The 22,010-nt window shown below is 30.9% G+C and overlaps 6 protein-coding genes across 6 annotated transcripts; 3 read left to right on the plus strand and 3 right to left on the minus strand.

Annotated features, from left to right (window-relative positions):
- Positions 1-2,488: 2,488 nt before the first annotated feature.
- Positions 2,489-3,407, minus strand: LOC113518415 (peptidyl-prolyl cis-trans isomerase-like). Its single transcript, XM_026903325.3, is given in 3 exon segments — positions 2,489-2,642; positions 2,645-3,166; positions 3,251-3,407. Coding segments are annotated over 2 exon segments (576 nt in total). The 5' UTR covers positions 3,156-3,166; positions 3,251-3,407; the 3' UTR covers positions 2,489-2,577.
- A 1,000-nt stretch (positions 3,408-4,407) lies between these two features.
- On the plus strand, positions 4,408-6,421 carry LOC113518295 (39S ribosomal protein L53, mitochondrial). The gene is made up of 3 exons (XM_026903147.2): positions 4,408-4,626; positions 5,558-5,685; positions 6,033-6,421. Exons 1-3 carry the CDS (start codon positions 4,481-4,483, stop codon positions 6,182-6,184), a joined length of 426 nt encoding a protein of 141 aa, XP_026758948.2. The 5' UTR covers positions 4,408-4,480; the 3' UTR covers positions 6,185-6,421.
- LOC128199956 (uncharacterized) lies at positions 6,195-6,421 on the plus strand. Its single transcript, XM_052903005.1, has one exon. The coding sequence runs from the start codon at positions 6,195-6,197 to the stop codon at positions 6,372-6,374; it is 180 nt and encodes a 59-aa protein (XP_052758965.1). The 3' UTR covers positions 6,375-6,421.
- Positions 6,422-7,989: 1,568 nt separating this feature from the next.
- LOC113518324 (eukaryotic translation initiation factor 3 subunit E) lies at positions 7,990-15,420 on the minus strand. Its single transcript, XM_026903188.3, has 9 exons — positions 15,180-15,420; positions 14,873-14,989; positions 14,581-14,748; positions 13,301-13,423; positions 10,066-10,307; positions 9,513-9,647; positions 8,564-8,758; positions 8,242-8,476; positions 7,990-8,129 (listed from the first exon to the last, which is right to left on the minus strand). Exons 1-9 carry the CDS (start codon positions 15,273-15,275, stop codon positions 8,103-8,105), a joined length of 1,338 nt encoding a protein of 445 aa, XP_026758989.1. The 5' UTR covers positions 15,276-15,420; the 3' UTR covers positions 7,990-8,102.
- Positions 10,883-12,578, plus strand: LOC128202479 (zinc finger protein 525-like). Its single transcript, XM_052902998.1, has 2 exons — positions 10,883-12,009; positions 12,083-12,578. Exons 1-2 carry the CDS (start codon positions 10,883-10,885, stop codon positions 12,261-12,263), a joined length of 1,308 nt encoding a protein of 435 aa, XP_052758958.1. The 3' UTR covers positions 12,264-12,578.
- A 79-nt stretch (positions 15,421-15,499) lies between the features above and the next one.
- LOC128202477 (uncharacterized) lies at positions 15,500-18,281 on the minus strand. Its single transcript, XM_052902990.1, has 2 exons — positions 18,143-18,281; positions 15,500-17,618 (listed from the first exon to the last, which is right to left on the minus strand). The coding sequence occupies exon 2, from the start codon at positions 17,611-17,613 to the stop codon at positions 15,742-15,744; it is 1,872 nt and encodes a 623-aa protein (XP_052758950.1). The 5' UTR covers positions 17,614-17,618; positions 18,143-18,281; the 3' UTR covers positions 15,500-15,741.
- Positions 18,282-22,010: the final 3,729 nt, after the last annotated feature.

Here is a 22,010-nt window from a genome sequence, read left to right on the forward strand (position 1 = left end):
TATTATATCTATATTATTGTGTATAAAGTTTCTGTATTAATTGTGATCTCAAAAAAATTGGTGAAATACTATTTTTGACTGAAATCAGTATGAAAAATCCTCTTAATGCTTTTTTTTTAATTTGATAATTATATTTGTTCTTGTAAAACATCTTGTTTAGTCATATAACATGTTTTGTTGAATATTATTTTCTTATTAAATAATAACCTTTGTCTATCACAATCATAATATTCATTTCCCAATATATATAATTTTTATATATAGCAATTTAAATATTTTCCCATTCTGCTTAATATGTATTTTGACATGAATATATATTATTAAAATATTCTTTTGTAAAAATAGTACAAAGTACCACCTATAAAATGAAAACAACTCACTTGATTTTGCCATATTGGTTATATTATATATTAATGAATCACCATTAAATTTGAAGTTAATTGATGGATATATTTCTAACTTATATAAATTAGTGATCGACAAATAAATCTTTTCCAATATATACTTTTATTTGTTCTATTTTCAATCACTGAAAAAAATTGTCAATTCTTGGGCTGCTATTTAACTAAGAACTTAATTAAATGACCTCTTTCACAATTAATATGCTTCCATTACTATTCAACAACTTAGCAAAGAAATAACTTTTGTGTGAAATTGTGATAGAAGTCGTGAATATTATCTTAGTGTATAAATATATATTTTAAAGCAATATATTTATCTCAGAATTAAAAGACAAGTCATCAATGTAAATTAATGTCATATATTTGTTAAGAGAGAAATAGTTTGATATGAAAGAGAGTGTTTTATCTAAAAATGCCTTATTACAATAGTTTTAAGACTTGATACTGACTTAGTTGTATTTGAGTAAGTTGTTATAATGTCAATCACAAATCAAAATGTTTGATGACAGCAACTCCATAACTAATTTGTTGCATTTAGATTAATAAAAATTGCATACATATTTTGAAATGCCGTTTTATTTTTCAAGCAATAATGAGTTGAGAGAACTTTGTATTCAATATTCATATATCCTTATTATTGCCATTTCTGAACAGCAATTAGATCATCCAGTTCACCTTAAATTAAAAGTAATATCAATGGTATAAATAATAGTAACTACATATGCTGTTTCCTGGCAGAACCATCACTATCATTGCTTTTATATATACATATATACACACATAATGCTTCTCAAAAGTAATAAAAGGAGGAGGAAACAAAATCAATTTTTTTTTTTGAGTAAGTTGTAACATTATATCAAATTTTTCTTTCTATAATTGAGTTTTCCCCTGTGTTTGCAACTTCATCTATGTATTCATCTTTGTATAGAACACTAAAGAAAACATGTATTTTAAACTAGGAGTGAGGCACATTTCTCATAACAGATGTAAAATACAAGTATTCGAAGATAACAGATAATAGTTGTGCTTTCAATGTCATTATATCTGTTAAAAAATATCATTTATAATTCACCATACCCAAGTTATTCTAGAGGGAGACTTTGTACAAAGTCGATTGCTTGGGTACCTCTGTCCCATTCGTGTTTTAACTGTGAAGCAGCTGTGTTTGCATGAATATGGCATGAATTTACTGGGTACAGAGGAATAAGACCTGAGTCCTCAGGAATGGCAACGCATGGGGGGTATCAGGGGCGAAACAATATACTCTGTTATGTCCATGGTGCTGCTCATGTCTATAGATGTCGGTTACCACTTTCCATCAAGTGGGCCGTCAGCTTGTTTGCCATTCTAAGTTCTATAAAAAAAATATTCAACCACTATCAACAATCAACATTTTCAGTATCGGATAACAGCCAATGGCCGGTCACTAATATTGACTTTTATTGCATAACAGTAACAGTAATAACATATATTATGTTTGTCCTGTTATAACCCATGTCTATTTTAAATTATACTACTGAAAGATAATGGCAAGTGACATTAATCCCAAATTTTTAAGCATTATTTACAAATTTTTAAATATAACTTCAGTGACCAGTAATAAGTAATAATGGCCCATTTTAAAATGAAGATGTTTAGGTATAAATTAAAATCTACCAAACTTATGACTTGGAATTATTGTCTAATACACATACACAAATTTATTACTAGTCAATTGTAACTACATATTAATGTTTCTCTACCAACATGACCATAGGCATGGGATAAGTCCGCCATTGTATATTAAATCATTTACCAGTGTTTAATCTGAGTTATGTACAATAAAGATTTTACAATACAATACAATAGATACAGCTTATATTAATTCATTGCTATTTTTTAATAATATCAAAGTCATTGCCTGTATAATATTATATACTTATATAAAATAAATATAATAATATGATAACACAAAATTTATAATTTTGTAAGTATATTCTAATCTATCTACTATACTTTTGTCAATAAATCTCCTTGAGTTGTGTGATAGTCATATGATATCTGCATGGGAAAATATGTATAATCAGTTGAAATAATAATGCCACAAATTTTCAAATACCATTCTATTTGATACAAACTACATAGATTTATTAATAGCTGCTAATCTTATATTACAAACATACTATCCTACACAAAATCAATCTAACTCACCACATTCTGCTATTACTACTTTCTTTGAAGTTCTGCCACTTTTTGACCCTAATTTTCCATCTTTTTCACCACATCCATACCTTCAACGACTTCACCAAAGACTACATGCTTTCTATCTAACCATGGAGTAGGTGTAGTTGTAATGAAAAATTGGGAGCCATTCGTATTCGGGCCTGCATTAGCCATTGACAAGATGCCTGGTCCTGTATGTTTAAGTTTGAAATTTTCATCTTGGAAAACACGTCCGTAAATTGATCTTCCACCAGTTCCATTATGATTAGTAAAATCACCGCCTTGACACATAAAATCTGGAATTATTCTGTGAAAAGAGGACCCCTTGTAACCAAAACCTTTTTCTCCTGTACATAAAGCTCTAAAATTTTCAGCCGTTTTAGGTACCACATCTGCATGTAGTTTGATAACCACTCTACCCAAAGATTCGCCATCAGCTGTTACATCAAAAAACACCTTTTTCTCTGGCTGTGTGGAAGCAAACCGCAAAGCGGCTGCCGAATATATAGTACCATTGATTATAGTACGACGTAACACACCCGGCAATGCCATGGTAACTTTATCTGTAAAAAGAAAAATATTATCCAATTATTTGCACATATTTTATCATTTTTATTTAAAATTTAAAAAAATATTGAAAAAATAACCTAAAAAGAAGGATGAAAATGTTGAATTGAAATCACAGTAGGTGTGCCACTATATATCGATATTAAAAAAAATATCGATATAAAAATCGATGTATTTGTTCGTTACATAAAAAACGTTCGAATACTTGATCTGATTTGGTATTACTCTATGGTAGGCTTACATTATGATGTAACATTATGATTTGGAGTGGTAGTTGCCTTTGTGGCAGCTGCACAAATAGGGCCGCTCGACCGGCGAAGTGCCACCCTCTTACAGAATATCGTCGTGAAATAGCAGTACTTGTACTGTCGTGTTTCGTTCGGTAAGTGAGAGTTACAACGCCTGATCCTCTGGCTTGTTCAATGCCGTAAGTAAAATTAAAGAGATGGTTAGATCAAATCGACAAGAGGATTTATGTGCTGCTGCGGGATCAGATTCTGATAGTTCATCAGACAAACTTTCTCAGAGAGAGTTTAGTCTCTGGAGTAATCATCACAAATTAGTTCAGTGGATTGGAAAACCAATAAAACTGACGAAAGCCTTTCAGATGAGATAACGCTTTATTTAGGGTCTCCAGTTAGTACATTTAATGAAAATCCTTGGGAAGTATAGATCGATTCCAAGGTACAGCTCTGTTCCAACTGAAAGGCTTTTTTCAAAGGCCGCGCAGGTCTTAACATAACAGAGAAATCGACTGCAAGCTAAAGGAGTCAATAAATTTTTATTTATGCAAGGGTTAAATAAGAAATAAAAAGATCTTTAAATTTTTTTTTTAAATTAATATCGATCGAAATATTTACATGGTCGTGGTTTAATTCTTACTTAACTTTTATCTTTTCTTTTTTGATTAATAATTGAATATTATATACAATATATCGAAAATATCGATATTATGAAACAATATATCGCATAATATTGATACGACAATTCAATATCCAAAAAATATCGATATAGTTTTCAGATGACCATCCCTAAATCACAGCACAGTAACAATGAGCGACTTTACTAATCCGACTAGAACTACTAATTATTTTACTAATTATTTGACGTAGGCAATCATTCGGATTATTCGAATGATTTAAAACTTATTCACTACTTGTTTTATTCATACGACTCAAAGTCTAATTTTGTCATTTGTGTATGTCAGTCAATGTTTTGAAGTCAGTCAAAGTCATTCATTAAGTCAAGTCAACCAGTCTCAACCTAAAATAGATTTCAGCAATCAATAATCAACCAAAATATATAAAATTATGTCTATCCCGTATAGTGGAACGATACGAAGATCAGGAGGTGTCGTATCGGCAATTGGTAAACAATTAAAAGGCGTCAATTTAAAAGCAGCTAAAAGAATAGTAGTTAAATTCGATCCTTTTGCCGATAACGTTACTCACACTAGGTAAGACATAACCCAAATTACCTTTTAAAATATTTACCTCCATTAAAAATATAAACGGCCCATTAGTCATTTTCTATCGGACGCAACTACGCAAATTGCTTAAATACATTTAAGGAAGTGGAAGTTCTTGGGATGAACATAGTGTTATTCTGTGATATTATTTTCATTTGCTCCTATCACATACTTCGATTATTTACTTAAACACATACCAATTTTGAAAACCCCCTTTTTTTTTGCCAAAAAAACTTTACATATTTAAATGTTTCTAAAGTCACATGATAAACATTGATAGTTCATCTAATATTATTTTTTATAAACCAACTATTATAAGTTCATTGTAACTCTAATGTTAATTTACTGCCACCTATAAGAAATAAACTTTTATTTCTGGTATATAATTGTGTTACCTTTTATTCCTGCACCCTGTAGTTATGAATAGAAAGTTTTATGAAAGTGATTAAAAATCTTTAATTTAGCAGACTCCTATTTAAAAGTAGTGGTCCAAAGTAAAAAATTACAAATTGTCGTATCACTAATAAGAACTATTAGGTGACTATTTCATATGACATAAAGGTCATTTTATCTCATGATTATATATGGAACTCTTAACATGTGTCCCACTAGTAGCTGACTATGAATTCATATAGAAATATTATTAAAATATGAAATTATATTCCAATTATTATGATATTATTACAAAATTTCAAAGTGAATGGGACTTGAACTCCCAACTTCTTTGTCACTTTAGTGTGGTAACAAAATTCATACAATAACATCAATGTGGACATATTAACAGTGTTATTCAATAAAAACCATGGATGAATAATAATAAATAATAACATTGCTGCCATATATATTCTACTTCATTCTTATATAAATTTCTTATTATAGATTTCATATATTAATGTTTAAATATTCATATATTTTTCAGGAACTTTCTACATTATATAAGCTCACCAAAAATAAATTTGACAAATCCAAATTGTTCATTAAAAACTGAAATAGTGTGTGATCGTAGTGACCCAACTGTTGATGTAACGATTTTGCCAAATATTGGAGGTGAGTTGTAAACTTTCTAGAAAAAAAATATATAAATAAACACTATGGGATATTCTAGTTTCAAACTAAGTAGAGCTTGATCTCTAAGCAATAGATACTTTACACTTTATATATAGAAAATAACTAATTTAAACATGCAACACACATATTTTAATTTAATCTATGACCATCAGGTAGTGAAGTTACATATACTTTTCTTTTAATTCTAGTATTATGAACCTAGATTAATAGATATGAATAAAATTAAATAAGTACCAAAATAATAGATAAATATTTTAATATATTTTTCTTGTAGGCAAAAATAGAATAGTATTCTAGAAATCTAGTGACTAGAACTTTTGTTTCAGATATTAAGAAAATAACATTCAAAAGTGGAAACCTTACTTGTTTAGAACTTCTACAGCTATTTAACAAACACATATCTTCTTTGGCACCTGTGGAAGAACCCGTTTCAACTATTCAAACAAAATCAGAGAAAAAGAAGGGTAAAAAGAAATAAATCTGTAAAAATGACAAAATCCAGTAAAGGAAACCTTCATGTGGTAGAAGAACTGTACAACCAAATACCAGAATTTACAGACGTATTCTCAGAAGATACATTCTATATTTTTGTGATATGTTTTGTTCTGTCTACTATACTAGTTGCTTTCATTCTATCTAGATTTATTACTATTAAACCTGTAGAATAGTTTACTATTCAATGTAATAGTTATAATAAAGATATATAATAACATAACTTTTTAATTACTAAAACTACTACTAGAAGTCTACTTCAAATACTGTGTATGTGAATGTATGAAGATGGGCCCTTCTCTAAATATAGTAGATCAGCATGAGCCTTGATGTGTTCTTATATTTGGTATTAATTTTGCATAAAATGCTATTAGCTTGGATACCTATATTACATGAATTTTCCGTATAATGAGCTCCATTTAATTTCGGTGTGAAGTAGAAAGATATAATCTGACAAAAATTAAACTAGCATGGTCATTTAGTAGTAAAAAAACCCAGTGTCTCATACCTTTGGTCTGTCTGATGATTACATGAAATAATTTAGTTATGTAATCGCATTACATTGAATGACTGATAGGTATTAGTTCTTACTGTACAGTTATCAAGTCACAATAAGAATGCAATGGAAGCCATAATGTGACGGCTATAGCATTTTAGTCTATGTAGTTGGTTGCTATTTACCTTCATTTGGGCCATCGGCTTATTTGTCATTTACTACTTCTTATTTAGCATTTACAACTATTTTTTTCACAGTACTATAATATTTTTTTTTCTTGGTGATTTTATAATCTGAACACTATGTTCAATGACCTCAATGGTGTTTCTCAACAAGTAGGTCTTAAGATGAACATGGACAAAACTAAAATCATGTCGAACGTCCATGTCATACCTATATCGTTTAGGATCGAAAACACTACGCTCGATGTTGTCGACGAGTATTTATACCTGATACAAGTTGTCCGAATGGTTAAGTCCAACTTCGACCGAGAGATCAACTGATGAATCCAACTCGGCTGGGCACCGTTCGGAAAACTACGCCACACCTTTCCATCCAAAATACTTACGTTTGGAGACGAAGGTCTTTAACCAGTGCGTGTTGCCTGTGATGAATTATGGAACCGAGACATGGTCCTACACGATTGCCCTTATGCAAAAGCTTTAAATTACTCAGCGGGCTATTGAGGTTACATTCGAAGTCTCTTTGCGCGATAGAATCCTAAATGAGGAGATCCACAAAAGAACCAAAGTAACCAACATAGTCCGAAGTATAAGCAAGCTGAAGTGGCAATGGGCTGGTCACTTAGCTCGAAGAACCGACAACGGATGAAGAAGAAAGGTTCTTGAGTGGCAACCCCGTACGGACAAACGCAGTTTAGGATGACTCCCTACTAGATGAAGTGACCACCTGAAATGCATTGCAGGATTCAGTGGATGCAGGTAGCTCAGGGCCGTTCCTTATAACAGTCTATAATAGGGTAGGCTTATGTCCAGCAAAGAACGGATAATAGCTGAAATGATGATTGAATAATATTACAAGTATATATGTATATATATAATTCTCGTGTTTTAGTATTCATTCATGTTAATTTTCGAAACCACTCGGCAGATTTGAATATGTATTGTTTGCTCCCACTTGAGAGATAGAGTAGTTTTTAACCCGATTAGCTTAACTTAGCACACAGGACACTTTATACATTACGTAAGCGAAACTGTGAGATGTGCTTGCTGTGATGTGATGTGATGTAATGCTGTGAGAACTAATTGTAGTTCTATAATATAAATAAAAAAATATTTAAATGTATTTTGAAATTTAATATTAGTTTTTTTCATTTAATTGTACAAAATAGGTAGACAATTACTCTTGTATTGGCGAAAGTTAACAAATTTTAAATTACTAATATTACTCAGAATTCTTGAGCTCCCCAACGGATCTGGAAAAAAAATATTAATCATTAAAATATTGAATCTACAATTCCTTTTAACATAGTTGTTATTTCATTACAATGATCAGTTACTACTATAGTTAAAAAAATAACAACTTACATCTTGATTGCGCGCTTTATGTTTACGTTCTACCAATGAGGTGAGAGCCTCGGACCGTACAGCAAGAGAGTCGATCCTCTCGACCAACTGTTGATAAGGAGAGAGAGGCTGCGCACCCATCACCACGTGGCCCAATTTCGAATCAATCTTGGCATCCAGTCGTGCATTACGAATCAAATTTACAATCCAACATTCCGCCTCTTCTGGTTGCATGTTCAGGTTTTCTGCTAACATTCTAAAAACAAAATATTAACCAATGAACAATATTATATTTACTATAAAAACAAGTATTCGCTATTATATTTCAAGATCAAATACTAACCCAATACTGATGACCTGGTGTATCCGGCAAAACGTTTCGAATATCATGAGGCGGGCATTTTCAACAAACTCCTCTAAACAGGCGATAAGAAAGAAATCGGTCAAAAGTACTGCTTGGCACTGATTTAATTTCCTTCGTGCTGCCTCAAAATCAAAGTTTACATAAAGATGTTCTATAAACTCTGTGATGGGATCTCTGAAAAAGAAAAGTATGGATAGCATCAAATTTTGGAATAAATTACTAACATGAACCATTTAAAATATTTATTCTGAAATACAGTAAAAATTATAAATAGGATAATCTGACTAAAACAAAACTATACTCTGATTCAAACCGACCGCTTTCACCACCTCTTCATTCATTAAACTACTCATACCAGCTTGCCGATTACAAATACTTATAAGTTTGGCCAACTTTTCAGCAAGTCACCTAAGAATCTTTTTTGCAACTTTTATTAATAGACTATAAAAATATAAAATACTAACTAAAGCCCGCAGCTCCGCTCGTGATGTTAAGAAAATGGGCTTAACAAATGCAAAATCCATTTTTCAAATCCGACTGGTATTTTAAGAGCGCAAGTTTAAACAAATAATCTCTTCCGATTTATTATATATTATTATTTGTTTGAATATATAATATACCATTGTCCAAAACAAAATGGAATGTCAGCTTACGATAACAATCGTCCATGATCATCCGCCTGACCGACTCGGGATCGAACTCACCTTACCCCTTACAAACGGTACCCCAGTATTCGCCAGTGTTCACGCGTACTATACTCGGCGATAAACAATTCGTTGGTTCTACAGTATACTCGGAGTAGCCTATACGGTTAAATGCTTATGAAATTTTCTACTACAACCCCCAAAAAAGGAAACTTGAATACATCGCAATTCGGTAATTCGGAAATAATATTTTTTTGTAAAAATGAATAGTTGAAGATCATTACCTGTAGGTATAAGCTTCCTGCTGGATGACTTTCACAAGATCTTTAAGAGCATTTCTCCTTGATCTGTTAATGATTACAGCAGTTGCCAGATAGCGTAGGATGTGTGGGCACATTGTTTGAATTGCGTTTAGGTACCTATAAAATAACATAACATAAAACTGTTGTATATTTAAAATATATCTCCTATATATAGAATATTTATGATTGGGCTCTCAAGACAAATGGCAAACAAATCCGTCAATAGAATCGTTACCGCAAGTCCATGATACATAGGACGTTGTTACCTCATTTTATTTCACGGACTCGTTGGCGATGACGATTTTTTTCAATGGATGGATTCGTTTGCCACTTAATTAAAGAAGCAAATAAGCTGTTTTTCAAACGAATCCAATGATTGATGAGTTTTCGTTAGCGTTAATATGAGAACAAATAAGACGCTAGATGTTGCTGTCTCAGTCTATCTCATGAACACAAGCAATAACATACATATCGATAGATTTATTTGCCAATTGTCTGGGGGTAAGGGGAATGTATAAAATAATTGTACACTTACAAAGGTTTATACAAAAACATTTCAATTATGAGGTCACGACCCTTAACGTGGTTGAAGAACACAAACAGCGACCAGTGGACCAGCCACGTTCTTTGCTGTAAAGCTTGCATATTATTCGCCGTAGCTCCAGCTGCACCGTTGTCAATGAACTCCCTTAATTTGGTTAAGTCGTCGAGGGCTCCATCCCAGTTTTGTACTAGGATCTCACTGGCCAACTTACCCCAGAGCACAGACAGGTAATTCTAAAAATAAACAAAATCATCACTAATACTGTAAAGTATATTCTGCTCTCCTAGATTACATAGACATTTTATTACAAATAGAGATATACGGTAGATGGCGCCTAGCTGTATTAATTTGCCACAATATTAACATTCTTTATGTACCATTCATTTCATAGTAAAATCATAAATACATTTCATAGTAAAATCATAAATACATTTTATAGTAAAATTATAAATACATTTTATAGTAAAATTATTAATACATTTTATAGTAAAATTATAAATACATTTTATAGTAAAATCGTAAATACATTAAACAGTAATATCATCACAAATGTATTCTGCTCTCCTAAATTACATAGATATCTTTTTACAAAGCTGGGAAACAGTATAAATGGATCGTCATTTAAGAATCTTTTTTTCCCCATCGGTTTTCGGTTCATCCAACTAATATTGTCGTAATTTATTTGAACTAAAAAAACGGATATTCTATTTAAATAAAACCTTTTTTAAGTAGGTATACAAACTCTTTTTGTTGATTTCAATATTAAAAAAAAAATCAATGACAATAGAAGGCTTACGTTTTTATAAATATGTCTTGTAAAATAACAGTTCATAAATTCGAAACAGGCGTGTATTTTAAATCATTGCAGATCTCGATTGAAGATGAAGATAATGATTTATCTAACGCCCAATATAGTGAGTGGTTAGAAGAGAGACCGCAACAAAAAGAAAAAGATATCCAGAAGCCATCATCATCACGTTTGGTTACAAAAATTGTATCGGAAACCGACGTTAACAATTTCAATCTGGACTCTTGTGCTCAAGAAATAGACGATCAAAATATACAAATACACAATATAACACAAGATGATTACGAACAGCAATATCCTCTTCATGAGATAAATAATATAAGTATTTTGGGGACAATAAATGATTTAAATAATAAACCAGAATTGCATAAGCAAATTGAAAGCTATCGTTCAAATGGAGAACAATATAACATAAGGGTAAAAACTCCATCATTGTTATTTCAAAAGAACCAAGATGTAATTGACAATCAATTGACGAAATCTAATAATAATGATGGAGATAAAAGTCCGTTAGAATATAGTCTCGAGAAAGTAAAAGAAAATAACGCTCGTATAATGGACAATATTCATATGTTAAACAGAACTTTAAATTACACAAAAAAAAAGGAAATATTAGATATTATTTGTCCAAAATCGATGAAATCTTATCCTTGTAATTCATGTGGGAAATATTTTGTCTATGAAACTGGTTTAAAAAGACACTATTCTATGAGGCATGCAATGACAGAAATGCAGCCACGATGGCAAATTGTGTGGACTTGTATAGAATGTTTTCAGGTATGGCCTAGACAGGATCTAGCTTTGAGACATTCCAGTCAATGCTGTAAATCAGATAGTATCGATTGTGTTCGTGAAATAAAAACCTCGTCACTGTTACAATGCGAGTTCTGTGAGAAAGTATTTACAAGTATACCAAGATTACTGCGACATACTAAAATGCATACTGCAGACAAAAATTATGAATGTAATGCTTGCGAAGCTACATTTTTGTCCTATAAGACAGCTGAACAACATTGGTTATTATGCCCTTGGTTAAAAATGTGTTACAGTTTTTCCTTACCAAAATTACTGCTTTGTAATGCTTGCGATCGTAAATTTAGAAACTATGATCAATTATACAATCACAGGTAAATTATCAATAACATATATTTCTGCAAATACATAAACTCTATATAAAAACATATTTCTTCTTTTTTTTAGGTACAAAATTGGACATTTCGCTACAAAAAATCATGGCAACAGTAATGCAGCTGCAACATTAATTTACCAATGTGAAATTTGTAGCCAGTGTTTCTCATCTATACCACCACTACAAATTCACAAAGCCCAATACCATCCTCAATATGGTACAGGAATGCAGTACAGTACTGTATGTGATTAAACACTTCAATGCAGGTTGTGCACAGATATTGTATCTTTAAAATTGTTTAGCAACTGAGCTATAAATATCAGAATAGCCTCAACTTGCAAAATAAAGATCTCAGGAGGACTGATTATTAAAATATTTATAGTCCATTAATATCATGCATGACGCAAAGGGCATAGTCTTTGAAGTGAGGATAGTGTAGCTGAGAAGAAAAGAGCCTCTTATTCTGCCTGGAACACCACCCATTACATCTGTCAGCCCACAGAAGTGTCCACTAAATTGATAGACTATAATTTTCTGTACTTATTTAATAATAAAGAAAATATATTAATTAAAAGTCACACTATTTTATTTGTCTCAGGCATATTTGTAATATAAATAAAATAAATTTCATCTTTTTCACTAACTAACAGTAAAGCCTTAATAATGACAAAACTGCCACTATTTTGTGCTAATAGTCACAAGGATTGTATTTTCAATTTTATTTTAATGCCTTTTAGAGAAATAAATTTCTATGCATAAATAGAAACACTTGAAAAATCTTACTCATGTCATAATTTTGCCTTAAATTTTGGACTATGTAAATTCTTTTTAATAGTTGATGTAGAACTCTAAGCTGTCCTTATATATATCTAAAAGGGTTTCCATGTAACGAATTGCATTAAAAAGTAGTTATCAACCAACTTCAAAAAGAAGAAAGTTCTCAATATGGTTCTATTTTTAAATGCTTGTTACCTCATAACTCTGATATTTATACTTTTTTTGTCTGAAAGAATATACTTTCAGATTGGTTCTACAGAAATTTTAAAGTCCGTAGTTTAGTTTTGAAATCAAAATAACTAGTTTTGTTACAATAAAAGTTGATGTTTTTTTTCTTGTAGAATAAAATCTACTTGTCCAATTATATTGTAGGTAGCATTATATACAGTAATAAAATAACAGCATTTTAAAAATGTTTTAAATAAAATGGAAGAGCTAATACCCTTAGCATAATATAATATAATGATTCTTTTATTTAAAACATATTTAATGCAAATAAATTCTATTCTTACCTTATCTGTGGGCGACATTACCAACTGGCAGAAATATAAATAAGATGCTGACTCAACATAGTTACCACACTCATATCTATATTTGGCTAGACAATACATACTGTCTATCATTTCAATTTTAAACTGAAAATTACAAAAACATATATTATTATACACTAGTGTAACAAATTATATACAATATAAATCTACTTTTTACATGGTTATATAGATAGCTAGCTAAATTAATATTTTATATTAGCTTTTATAGACAAATTTTTGATATTTTGAATAATATTATAGTAATTTTTGTGGGGACCTCTAACTTTTTATTTATATAAAAAGTAAATAAGTGATGTTTTTTTTTAAATTGATTGAGTAGTTTTTGAGTTAATCCATATAAAAATAATATCTTTCCTATAGTATAGGAAAGACATTATTTTTATATGTCGAGGGTATGACACATCTGATTACCAGGAGGGCAGGATGTTGTCATAGCAACAAAATGCATTGGCTCTAGTGCCTTTTTATTTATAGTTATATAAACTCTAGGCAAATTGTAATTTAATACCTAACATCATTGCATATAATAACACTTATGATTCTAGGTGATAGGCCTTTACAAATATATATTTAAAAGATTTACAATTATCTTCCATGAGACTGATATAATCATCCAAGTAAATTAAAACCTCAATACAAGTCAGGAGAATGTATAATAATGGATAATTATGTACAATTGTATATTATGGAAAAATATTGATGTTAAAAGTTTAATATAAGTAATACAAATAGCATTAATTAAGGATGTGACTTTGACATAGTAACTATATACTAATTGAGGATATTAAGTACAAATAAAAATTGTTTATTTATATTTAGTACCACTAAATATAATTATACAATTTTTATTTCTGAAATTAAAGTAATACTTAGAGCAATATACCTCTAAAAATTTATACTGTTAGCAAGTAATATACTCATAATGTTGAACTTTCTTTTATGCAACTTAGAATGGCAAACAAGCTGATGGCCCACCTGATGGAGAGTAGTAACTATCACCTATAGACAGGAGCAGTACCATGGAGATAACAGAGTATAATGTTTCGCCTATGATACCCCCATGCGTTGCCATTCTTGAGGACTCCAGTGTTATTCCTCTGTACCATGTAAATTCACTGTTCAAACCGTGCAAATAAAAATGCTTCATGGTAAAAACAAGAATGGGACAAAGGTGCTCAAGCAAATTACTCATATACAAAGTCTCCCTCTGGTAAACTATATTTATGTTTGTTTACACATACCTCAAATTCCTTATTAGTTGTCAAGTAATTAATGAGAGTTTTAGGATCTCTCATAGTTTCTACAGTTTTCATGACATCATCTCTTTGCATTAACCTTAGTACTGGCTCTACAGCATCTTGTAACACTTGAAGTTGGGACAGAACTACTCCTCTGCGTGACTTAATTTCCTTTCAAATAAGAAAAAATATTGTTACATGCTATAAAATAATTAAAATGCACAAAGTAGGTTCATTTTCAACTGTTTAGTTTATTAACCGATGATAAAAGTTATTTTAAAAATATAATTCTCACCTCAGGAGTATCTTCATCAGGGTACAGCATTCCACGAATATCAATAACATAATCGATCATATTAGTTTTGCTTAAAATTTCCAGTTTTGCTTGCAGAAGTTCTGACTGGTCATAGGTCTATAAATTACAATAAGAAATTAAAGGTGTACAAAGTTTAATTTTTAATATAAATAACACAATGTATTTCTTAAAATTTCATCTCGTATTACAAACAATATATAGAAATTTGTAATTCATATGTATAGAAATTTGTGATTATTATGTATAAAGGGTATGTAAATTTGATGACGACAAAAGATTTTTTTACCTCTTTTGCTGCTAAAAACTCCAACAAAGGAAACACAAGGTGGCGGTCTAAATATTGACCTATTTTAAAAGTTAAATCAAATTTTGAATAACTCATTATATCTCGAATTTTTTCACAATAAACAAATTCAATTACAAGAATCGTGGATAGAAAAGTTAACCTCAAAAAAGGGTGCTTCGAATAACGAGTTTGACAGTATTTTTCTATTCTGTGGTGATAGATTAAATATTGATAATCAATAACAAACTGAAATTCTGAGGTGCCATTCTCTAAACCTATTACAAATCTAAAAGTAATATTATTAGAGATGGGCAATCCACCTGGGTGGGTTTAAAGTCTGGTGGGTAAAAACCGGGTGTTTTGGGTTTATTGGGTTTAAACCCCATAAACACCCAAATTTTTGGGTGTTTATGATTTTGTACTTCATCATCGTCATCTCAGCCGCAAGACGTCCACTATACTGGACATAGACAATATTATTATGCAGCCTACAGAATAAAAAACTTTTAATTTGATTTTGAGTTTATTAAGAAAGAGATGAAAGTAAAATGTAAAACTACAGTCAATCACTGTCAGATTCAGAGTTATTACAAGCGATGAATTGTATAGGTTCGATAGGCTCTATTTCGTCTAAACTGTTATGTTCATTTACTTGCTCAATGAAAGCTTCTAAGGTATTTTCTTCATTAAACTGAATGTCCTCGCATTCAGCTTTATGTTTAAGATTCCAGTTATAACAAATGAATGAAATTTTTTCAGTTCTTTCAGTTGTAAGTCGATTTCTTTTGTTATTATGTATGTAGCCTTGGATACTAAAGGAACGCTCAGTGGCTGCCGAAGTACAGGGAGCTGATAGAATACGAATCGCTACTTTGCTTAACTCAGTGGAACCACAAATACCTTTCCACCATATTAGGGGCTCAATGCTATCTAATGAGCTCCATACAAATCCTCTGGCCCAAAAGTTTTCTTTAGCTTTATAACACGCCAAATCTGCCATTACATTTGACAAACTTAAGTGTTGGCTTAAATTGTAGATAAACTCCATACCCTTAAGTTCTTCCTCTTGAGTAAGTTCGACTCCTAGAGTCCTGGGGTCTAGAATATATGCTGCAAAATGTATTGGCCTCATTGCCATATTGCATCTTGAAGATACTGATGTTAGAATCTGCTGTTTGCTTTCTTCGCTCAATGTCGAAATCTCATTTAATGCAAAACGTATCTTAGCTTGTACATCTCTAAATGTAATGTATGTGCGATGCAAACGATTCTGGTCGCTCTCTAAGTAAAATATGCTTTCAGTGACTGGTTCCAAAATACTTATACATTCCCCTGTCTTCGTCCAGAAATCATCACTTAGAATTAAATCTTTAATATCTCTTGAAATTACCACATCTTCTCTAACTGTTAATATTTGCAAAGCTATCTTATTTGCTTTCAAACTTTTTAACGAAGTAACATGACTTCCCCATCTTGTAGCACAAGGCAATTTTAGTGTTTGTGTAGAATCTTCACCCTGCCTTGATTTTATCAACAAGGAACTTAATCGTTGACTCCTTTTAACAGTTTTTATTATATTTATGGCTTGCATAATAAACACAGTTACTTCTTGTATCTTTACAATATCTTGGCACAACAAGTTAAGGATATGTGCACAGCAACCGAGAGGAACAACATGTGGATATTTGAGTTTTGTTAATTCGAATGCCTTTTGTATATTTCTAGCGTTATCGCCAATAAGTACAAGAAACTTATTTGCTCCATACACTTTCATTACTTTTTCAACTTCTTGGCTAAGGTATTCACTAGTGTGAGGATTACTTTCTGTATTCAAACTTTTAACGTATGCAGGTTGAGGTTTTGATATAAGAAAGTTTATTATTCCTTCATTTCTTAAATTAGACCAGCCATCGCACTGAAGGTGTAAGTAACTACAAGCATTTAGTTCCTCATTTAACTCAAAACGCATTTCTCTATATATTTTATCTAAGTATTTTGTCGCTAAAGCTTTACGTGAAGGTATTTTAAATTTTGGTTGCAATTTTTCGAAAAATTGTATCCATAAAGGATGTTGCACCATCGATAATGGCGTCCCTGTTACAAATATAGCTCTCGCTAATTCTGTTTTTATATGATCATCGGTGTCTTGAAACTCAGCATTTATTGTAGTGTTAGCAGACGACGAGGGGCTTATAAAAGAATCATTTGTCTCTATCTCTGACAGTCCAGACATTTTGGTTTTGGACGAGCTATCTTTTATAAGTTTCATAGAGTCTTTTAATGTTTCTGGAGATTTTGGACAAGTGATAAGATGTTGAAGCATTTTGGCAGCATTACTGAATTTGTAGACCTTATTACAAAGCTTGCAAGAAACAGACTTGTTTGGTAAAGTACGGTAGTGCTCCCATATGCGTAAATCTTTAGGTCTCCCCATTGAACCTAAAAAAATGAACGATGATTAGTTGGTCTGACGAAAATTCAACAATAGAGTGCCTATTTTTTTACAATGATTATTTCTTGTTATTTACAATAAATTTATTAAAAAAATAATAAAATAAATACAAAAAACCTTTGTAAAATTACATCTCCTCGGAGGATTAAACGCAGACGCTAGTTTATTATCGTATTGTTCTGTATTTTTCTCAGCAACTTCTTTAATTCGATTAGGTACTTACGCATATTATGTTAAAAATAAATATCTAGTACACATCTTAGACTATCCACCATTATTATCCAATGACGACTCTCAGCTAACTATGCACTATCATCCAAAATAAACGTGTATGGAAAATTTTATCCCAGTCGGTTGAGGATTGAGGATAATTGCATCAACATACGAACATACCTACATACTTTTATTTACATAACGCAAGCTAAATAAAAGCTTGTAATAATACATCTAATTTTAAGTTAAAATTGTTAAGTGATCATGATATAATTGTATCATTCAAAAATCCACTTACCTTTAATTATTTCTTGTTAAGTATAAATATTATTTCAAATCTGCTCCCTTAATATGCACTTTTTTACTGCTTTTCCTACCTAACACGTTACCAGGAAGTCACGTTACCAGAGTCAGAGTAATAGTGAACACGTTTGACAGTGATTGTCGTCGCCTCATATTCAGCGTCGACGAATAGGGGAATCCCCAGTCATAATGTATTGCATGCGTGGCGGTCTTACTTCAAATCCATAAACAAAGAGATAATTACAGAACTCGATACTAGATGGCGCTGTTTTTGTTTGAAGAAAGTTTGCGGGCTAAAATACATAGAATTTCATCAATGACTTCCACAAAGAACAACATTTCTGTTTTTTCTAAGTCCGTATCTCTTCCGTATATTTCATAAGATATAAGCTTGGGCTACATTGTTATGCAACGTGATTTTGTCGCTGTCTTGCTAGCAGGGTTGACAGATATACGATTTAAATCGTACTCATACTATTATTTGTCTATTTTTTAATGTACGATCGTAAAGATTATGATCGTAATTCGCACAAAAACATACGACTTTTTGGTTACCTGGCAACATTTTTATTATGAAACGAACATGCTCACATCATCAGTCACATGCAACAATTTATTGGGGATTTCCCCTTCACATCTGGCAGTCCTGCTTGCTAGAATATAGGTAAGTCAGCCACAGTTACTGACGATCGATATTTAAAGGGTATTGTTTTTGTGCTAAATATTTCATAAAAACGTTATTTAATACTTTGTGGATTATTAATTTAGTTGATAATCACTGGAAGTAAAATGGATGCTAATTTGAGAGATCAAGATCTTCGTATAAAACAGTTAATAAAAGAAAATCTACGTAAGTACTCTTTTTATACCTAGGTAGGTAAGGTATAATAAACACAAAAGGTACTTAGATCGCGTGTGTTCGAAGCATTTATTCTAATAAATTTAATTTAAAATTGTAGAAAGAAAAAAATGTCTGCCAAGCCGTAGCCGAAGCCGATCTCCAAATATATTTGGCGATAGTGAGACCCAGTGTCCAGATGATTTACCCAGCGTCGTCGCAACAAATAAAAAAAACGAGGATAAAGTAAAAGAAAATTTACTGAAAGAAGAAACAAACTGTTCTAAATGCTTAATTTATGGAGAAGAGGATAAAAGAAATGAGTATTTCGGACTGTTAGTGGCTCAAGAATTTAAATATATACGGCCATGTGTGCGAACGAGGTGTTATGAAGAAATTTTAAAGTATCTACGGGAAGCAAAAGGCCAACATGTTGATCAACTGCAACATGAAAACACTGAAAATTAATTACTTTCATTTTATTATATATAGATTTTTAAAATTTCCTGAAATATTATTAGTTAACGTTTTATTTAATATTGTAGAATTGATCAATACAATTTATAAAAATAATTTATTGGTATTACTTACATATTTTCAAAAAAATACGTAAAAACCTATTTTTTTGGGTGATTATGGGAGTTTATGGGTGTTTATTGGGTTTTTACCAAAGCACCGGGTTTAAACCCGGTGCTTTGCCCATCTGTAAATATTATAGATATATTTAGATATCTATGAAATAAATTTACAAAGATTTTGAAATAGATTTATTTCTTTAAAACCATAGATAGCAATATTAAACTCCATCTAAACTTACGTTCAGAAACTGTCGAAACCTCATAGTATTTATAAAGAAATATATGTTTTAGAAATATAATGAAGACCATTGTATCATTGAGCATTTTGTAGTTATTATAATTACATGGCTGTTGGTAACCAACAGATATCGATTTCGAGTTGTAGATTAATTTCAATCTAAGAACAAGGTCATTTTTCTTAGATTTAAATACTTATTAGTCCCTAGAAGTCTCAAGACTTGTGTCAAGTTAACATCTATCATATGATAATCGGCGACAGCTTAACCAAAATGTTTGCGACAGCCGGAATCTTTAGCTGGGTCCCAGTCTAAAGATTTCGTAATGGCCCCAGTCTTCTTACAGAAGAGTCGACATTATCCATCCATCATTATCACTTCATTACACTACTTAATACACTCATTTTGGATGAATCTGTTATAATACGAATTTTTTTTATTTTATTTTATATTCTTTATTTATATATAAATATTTTGTGTGTAGTTTCGTTATTATAATTCTTAATATTTTTTTAACACTTGTGTGGGTGTAGTCACATATTTCTGTAAAATAGTTTCTTTCATAAATAGCCGGATAGTTAAGTTATTAAAATTTCGGCTAGTTACTCATCGCTAGCACTAATACTATTAATACCTTAGCACAGAGATGTTAAAGAAAATCTATTTATATTTAAATAGATTAATATTTCCTTATAATTGATTTTTTAAAATCGATTTTTATTGTTATACTAGCCGACTCGGTAAACGTTGTTTTACCATAAACATTATTTCTAGAACTATACATGAAAATATATCGTACTACAATTCTTATATTCGATTGTCCTTTTGCAACCTAATTGCGGAATGTAAAAATCGCGATTAAACAACAGGGGTTGATCGTAAAAGCGTGAAAATTTGAATCTGTATGTATTTTTCAATACTAAATCATAATAAAATTTAAAAAATATCAAAAAAAAATTAAGTGTGGGTCACACTTATCATTGAGAGTTACGAAAAATAGATGTTGGCCGATTTCAGACCTATGGACACAAAATTTTATAAAAATTGATAAAGCCGTTTCGAAGGAGTTTTGGTAACAAACACTGCGACACGAGATTTTATATATTAGACTAATCCATTTTTCATAAACCGATTACATAAATTACGCGCTTAAAATGATTTTTATAAACAACGCCATTTATACAACAGATAAAAAAAAATTGTAATTAAGTTTTTAAGACCAGAACGCAGTCGTTTAGTTTTTTTTTTTTAATTATTGTTTTAAGTATTTTACGGCTGCAAATTGAGCGACCCGGAGGTCGTCGCCTCCGGAGTAGAAGCCGGGGTAATGGGGTACGCCCCGAGGCTCCTACCTCGCCCGCCCACACATCATCTGATGGGCAAAGAGAAGACCCTGTTGTTGTTGTTAAGTATTTTATTTTAATACTATTCAGTCAAATGTAAAATAGGATTGGACATTTATGTCTTTTTTTTTTGTATATGATTTATATTTTAGTTTTTGAGACAGTAAGGTTGTCATTTTGTTGGGAAGCTCATCATTTCATTTTTATTATAATAAAACGTTTAATGGTATAAAAAATTTGTATCAATAATGATATTTGGTTTTCTTATTCCTTACCTTGAAAGTTTAAAGGAACATTCGCTTTGATTTTAGTTTTGAATTGGTTATTTTTAATCTGATAAATTGTTTATATGAATCTCTTAGGTTTATTATTGGAATGTGAAAAGCATGTAGGTTTATAAATAATAGAAAACATCGATTTTTCGCAGTAATCAATTATTTATTTTTATTTATATAAATTTTTGACAAATCAATAATGAATAAAGGAAATCTATTTATATTTAATCAATCCTTTTCCACTAATCTCACGTCCCTACCTTAGCATTGCCTCCTTTCTTTTTATGCAAATATAATCAGTAAAAAGAGGATGAAAGATATGCCAACAGTTGCTAATGTTTTCAATTTATAGCGGGCTAGTGTGTAGAAAATGTTTGATATGTCAATTATTTACAATGACAAATTTTATATGACTAGATTATAATTTCGATACAGCTTATGTAGAAAATATGCAAGCAGGTTGTATCTGAATTTGATAGGGTTATATAGCCGTGTAACATTTTGAATACACTAGCCAGCTATGAATTGACAAAAATAGCAACTGCTGGTGTATCTTTCGTCCTTTTTTTACTAATTATATTTGCATAAGAAGA

The sequence above is a fragment of the Galleria mellonella genome, unplaced genomic scaffold, assembly GCF_026898425.1.
Source record: "Galleria mellonella isolate WM207_F2 unplaced genomic scaffold, CSIRO_AGI_GalMel_v1 utg132, whole genome shotgun sequence".
Lineage (NCBI taxonomy): Eukaryota > Metazoa > Arthropoda > Insecta > Lepidoptera > Pyralidae > Galleria > Galleria mellonella.

Coding starts and splice junctions, on each gene's coding strand:
- LOC128202477 (XM_052902990.1), bottom strand. CDS start 17,613: ATGGGGAGACCTAAAGATTTACGCATATGGGAGCACTACCGTACTTTA.
- LOC113518324 (XM_026903188.3), bottom strand. CDS start 15,275: ATGAGTTATTCAAAATTTGATTTAACTTTTAAAATAGGTCAATATTTA. Junction 14,990..15,179: donor AGTTTTTAGCAGCAAAAGAG/GTAAAAAAATCT, acceptor TGTAATTTATAG/ACCTATGACCAGTCAGAACT. Junction 8,477..8,563: donor CACCAGGTCATCAGTATTGG/GTTAGTATTTGA, acceptor TTTTGTTTTTAG/AATGTTAGCAGAAAACCTGA.
- LOC128202479 (XM_052902998.1), top strand. CDS start 10,883: ATGTCTTGTAAAATAACAGTTCATAAATTCGAAACAGGCGTGTATTTT. Junction 12,010..12,082: donor GATCAATTATACAATCACAG/GTAAATTATCAA, acceptor TCTTTTTTTTAG/GTACAAAATTGGACATTTCG.
- LOC128199956 (XM_052903005.1), top strand. CDS start 6,195: ATGACAAAATCCAGTAAAGGAAACCTTCATGTGGTAGAAGAACTGTAC.
- LOC113518295 (XM_026903147.2), top strand. CDS start 4,481: ATGTCTATCCCGTATAGTGGAACGATACGAAGATCAGGAGGTGTCGTA. Junction 4,627..5,557: donor GATAACGTTACTCACACTAG/GTAAGACATAAC, acceptor TATATTTTTCAG/GAACTTTCTACATTATATAA. Junction 5,686..6,032: donor GATTTTGCCAAATATTGGAG/GTGAGTTGTAAA, acceptor CTTTTGTTTCAG/ATATTAAGAAAATAACATTC.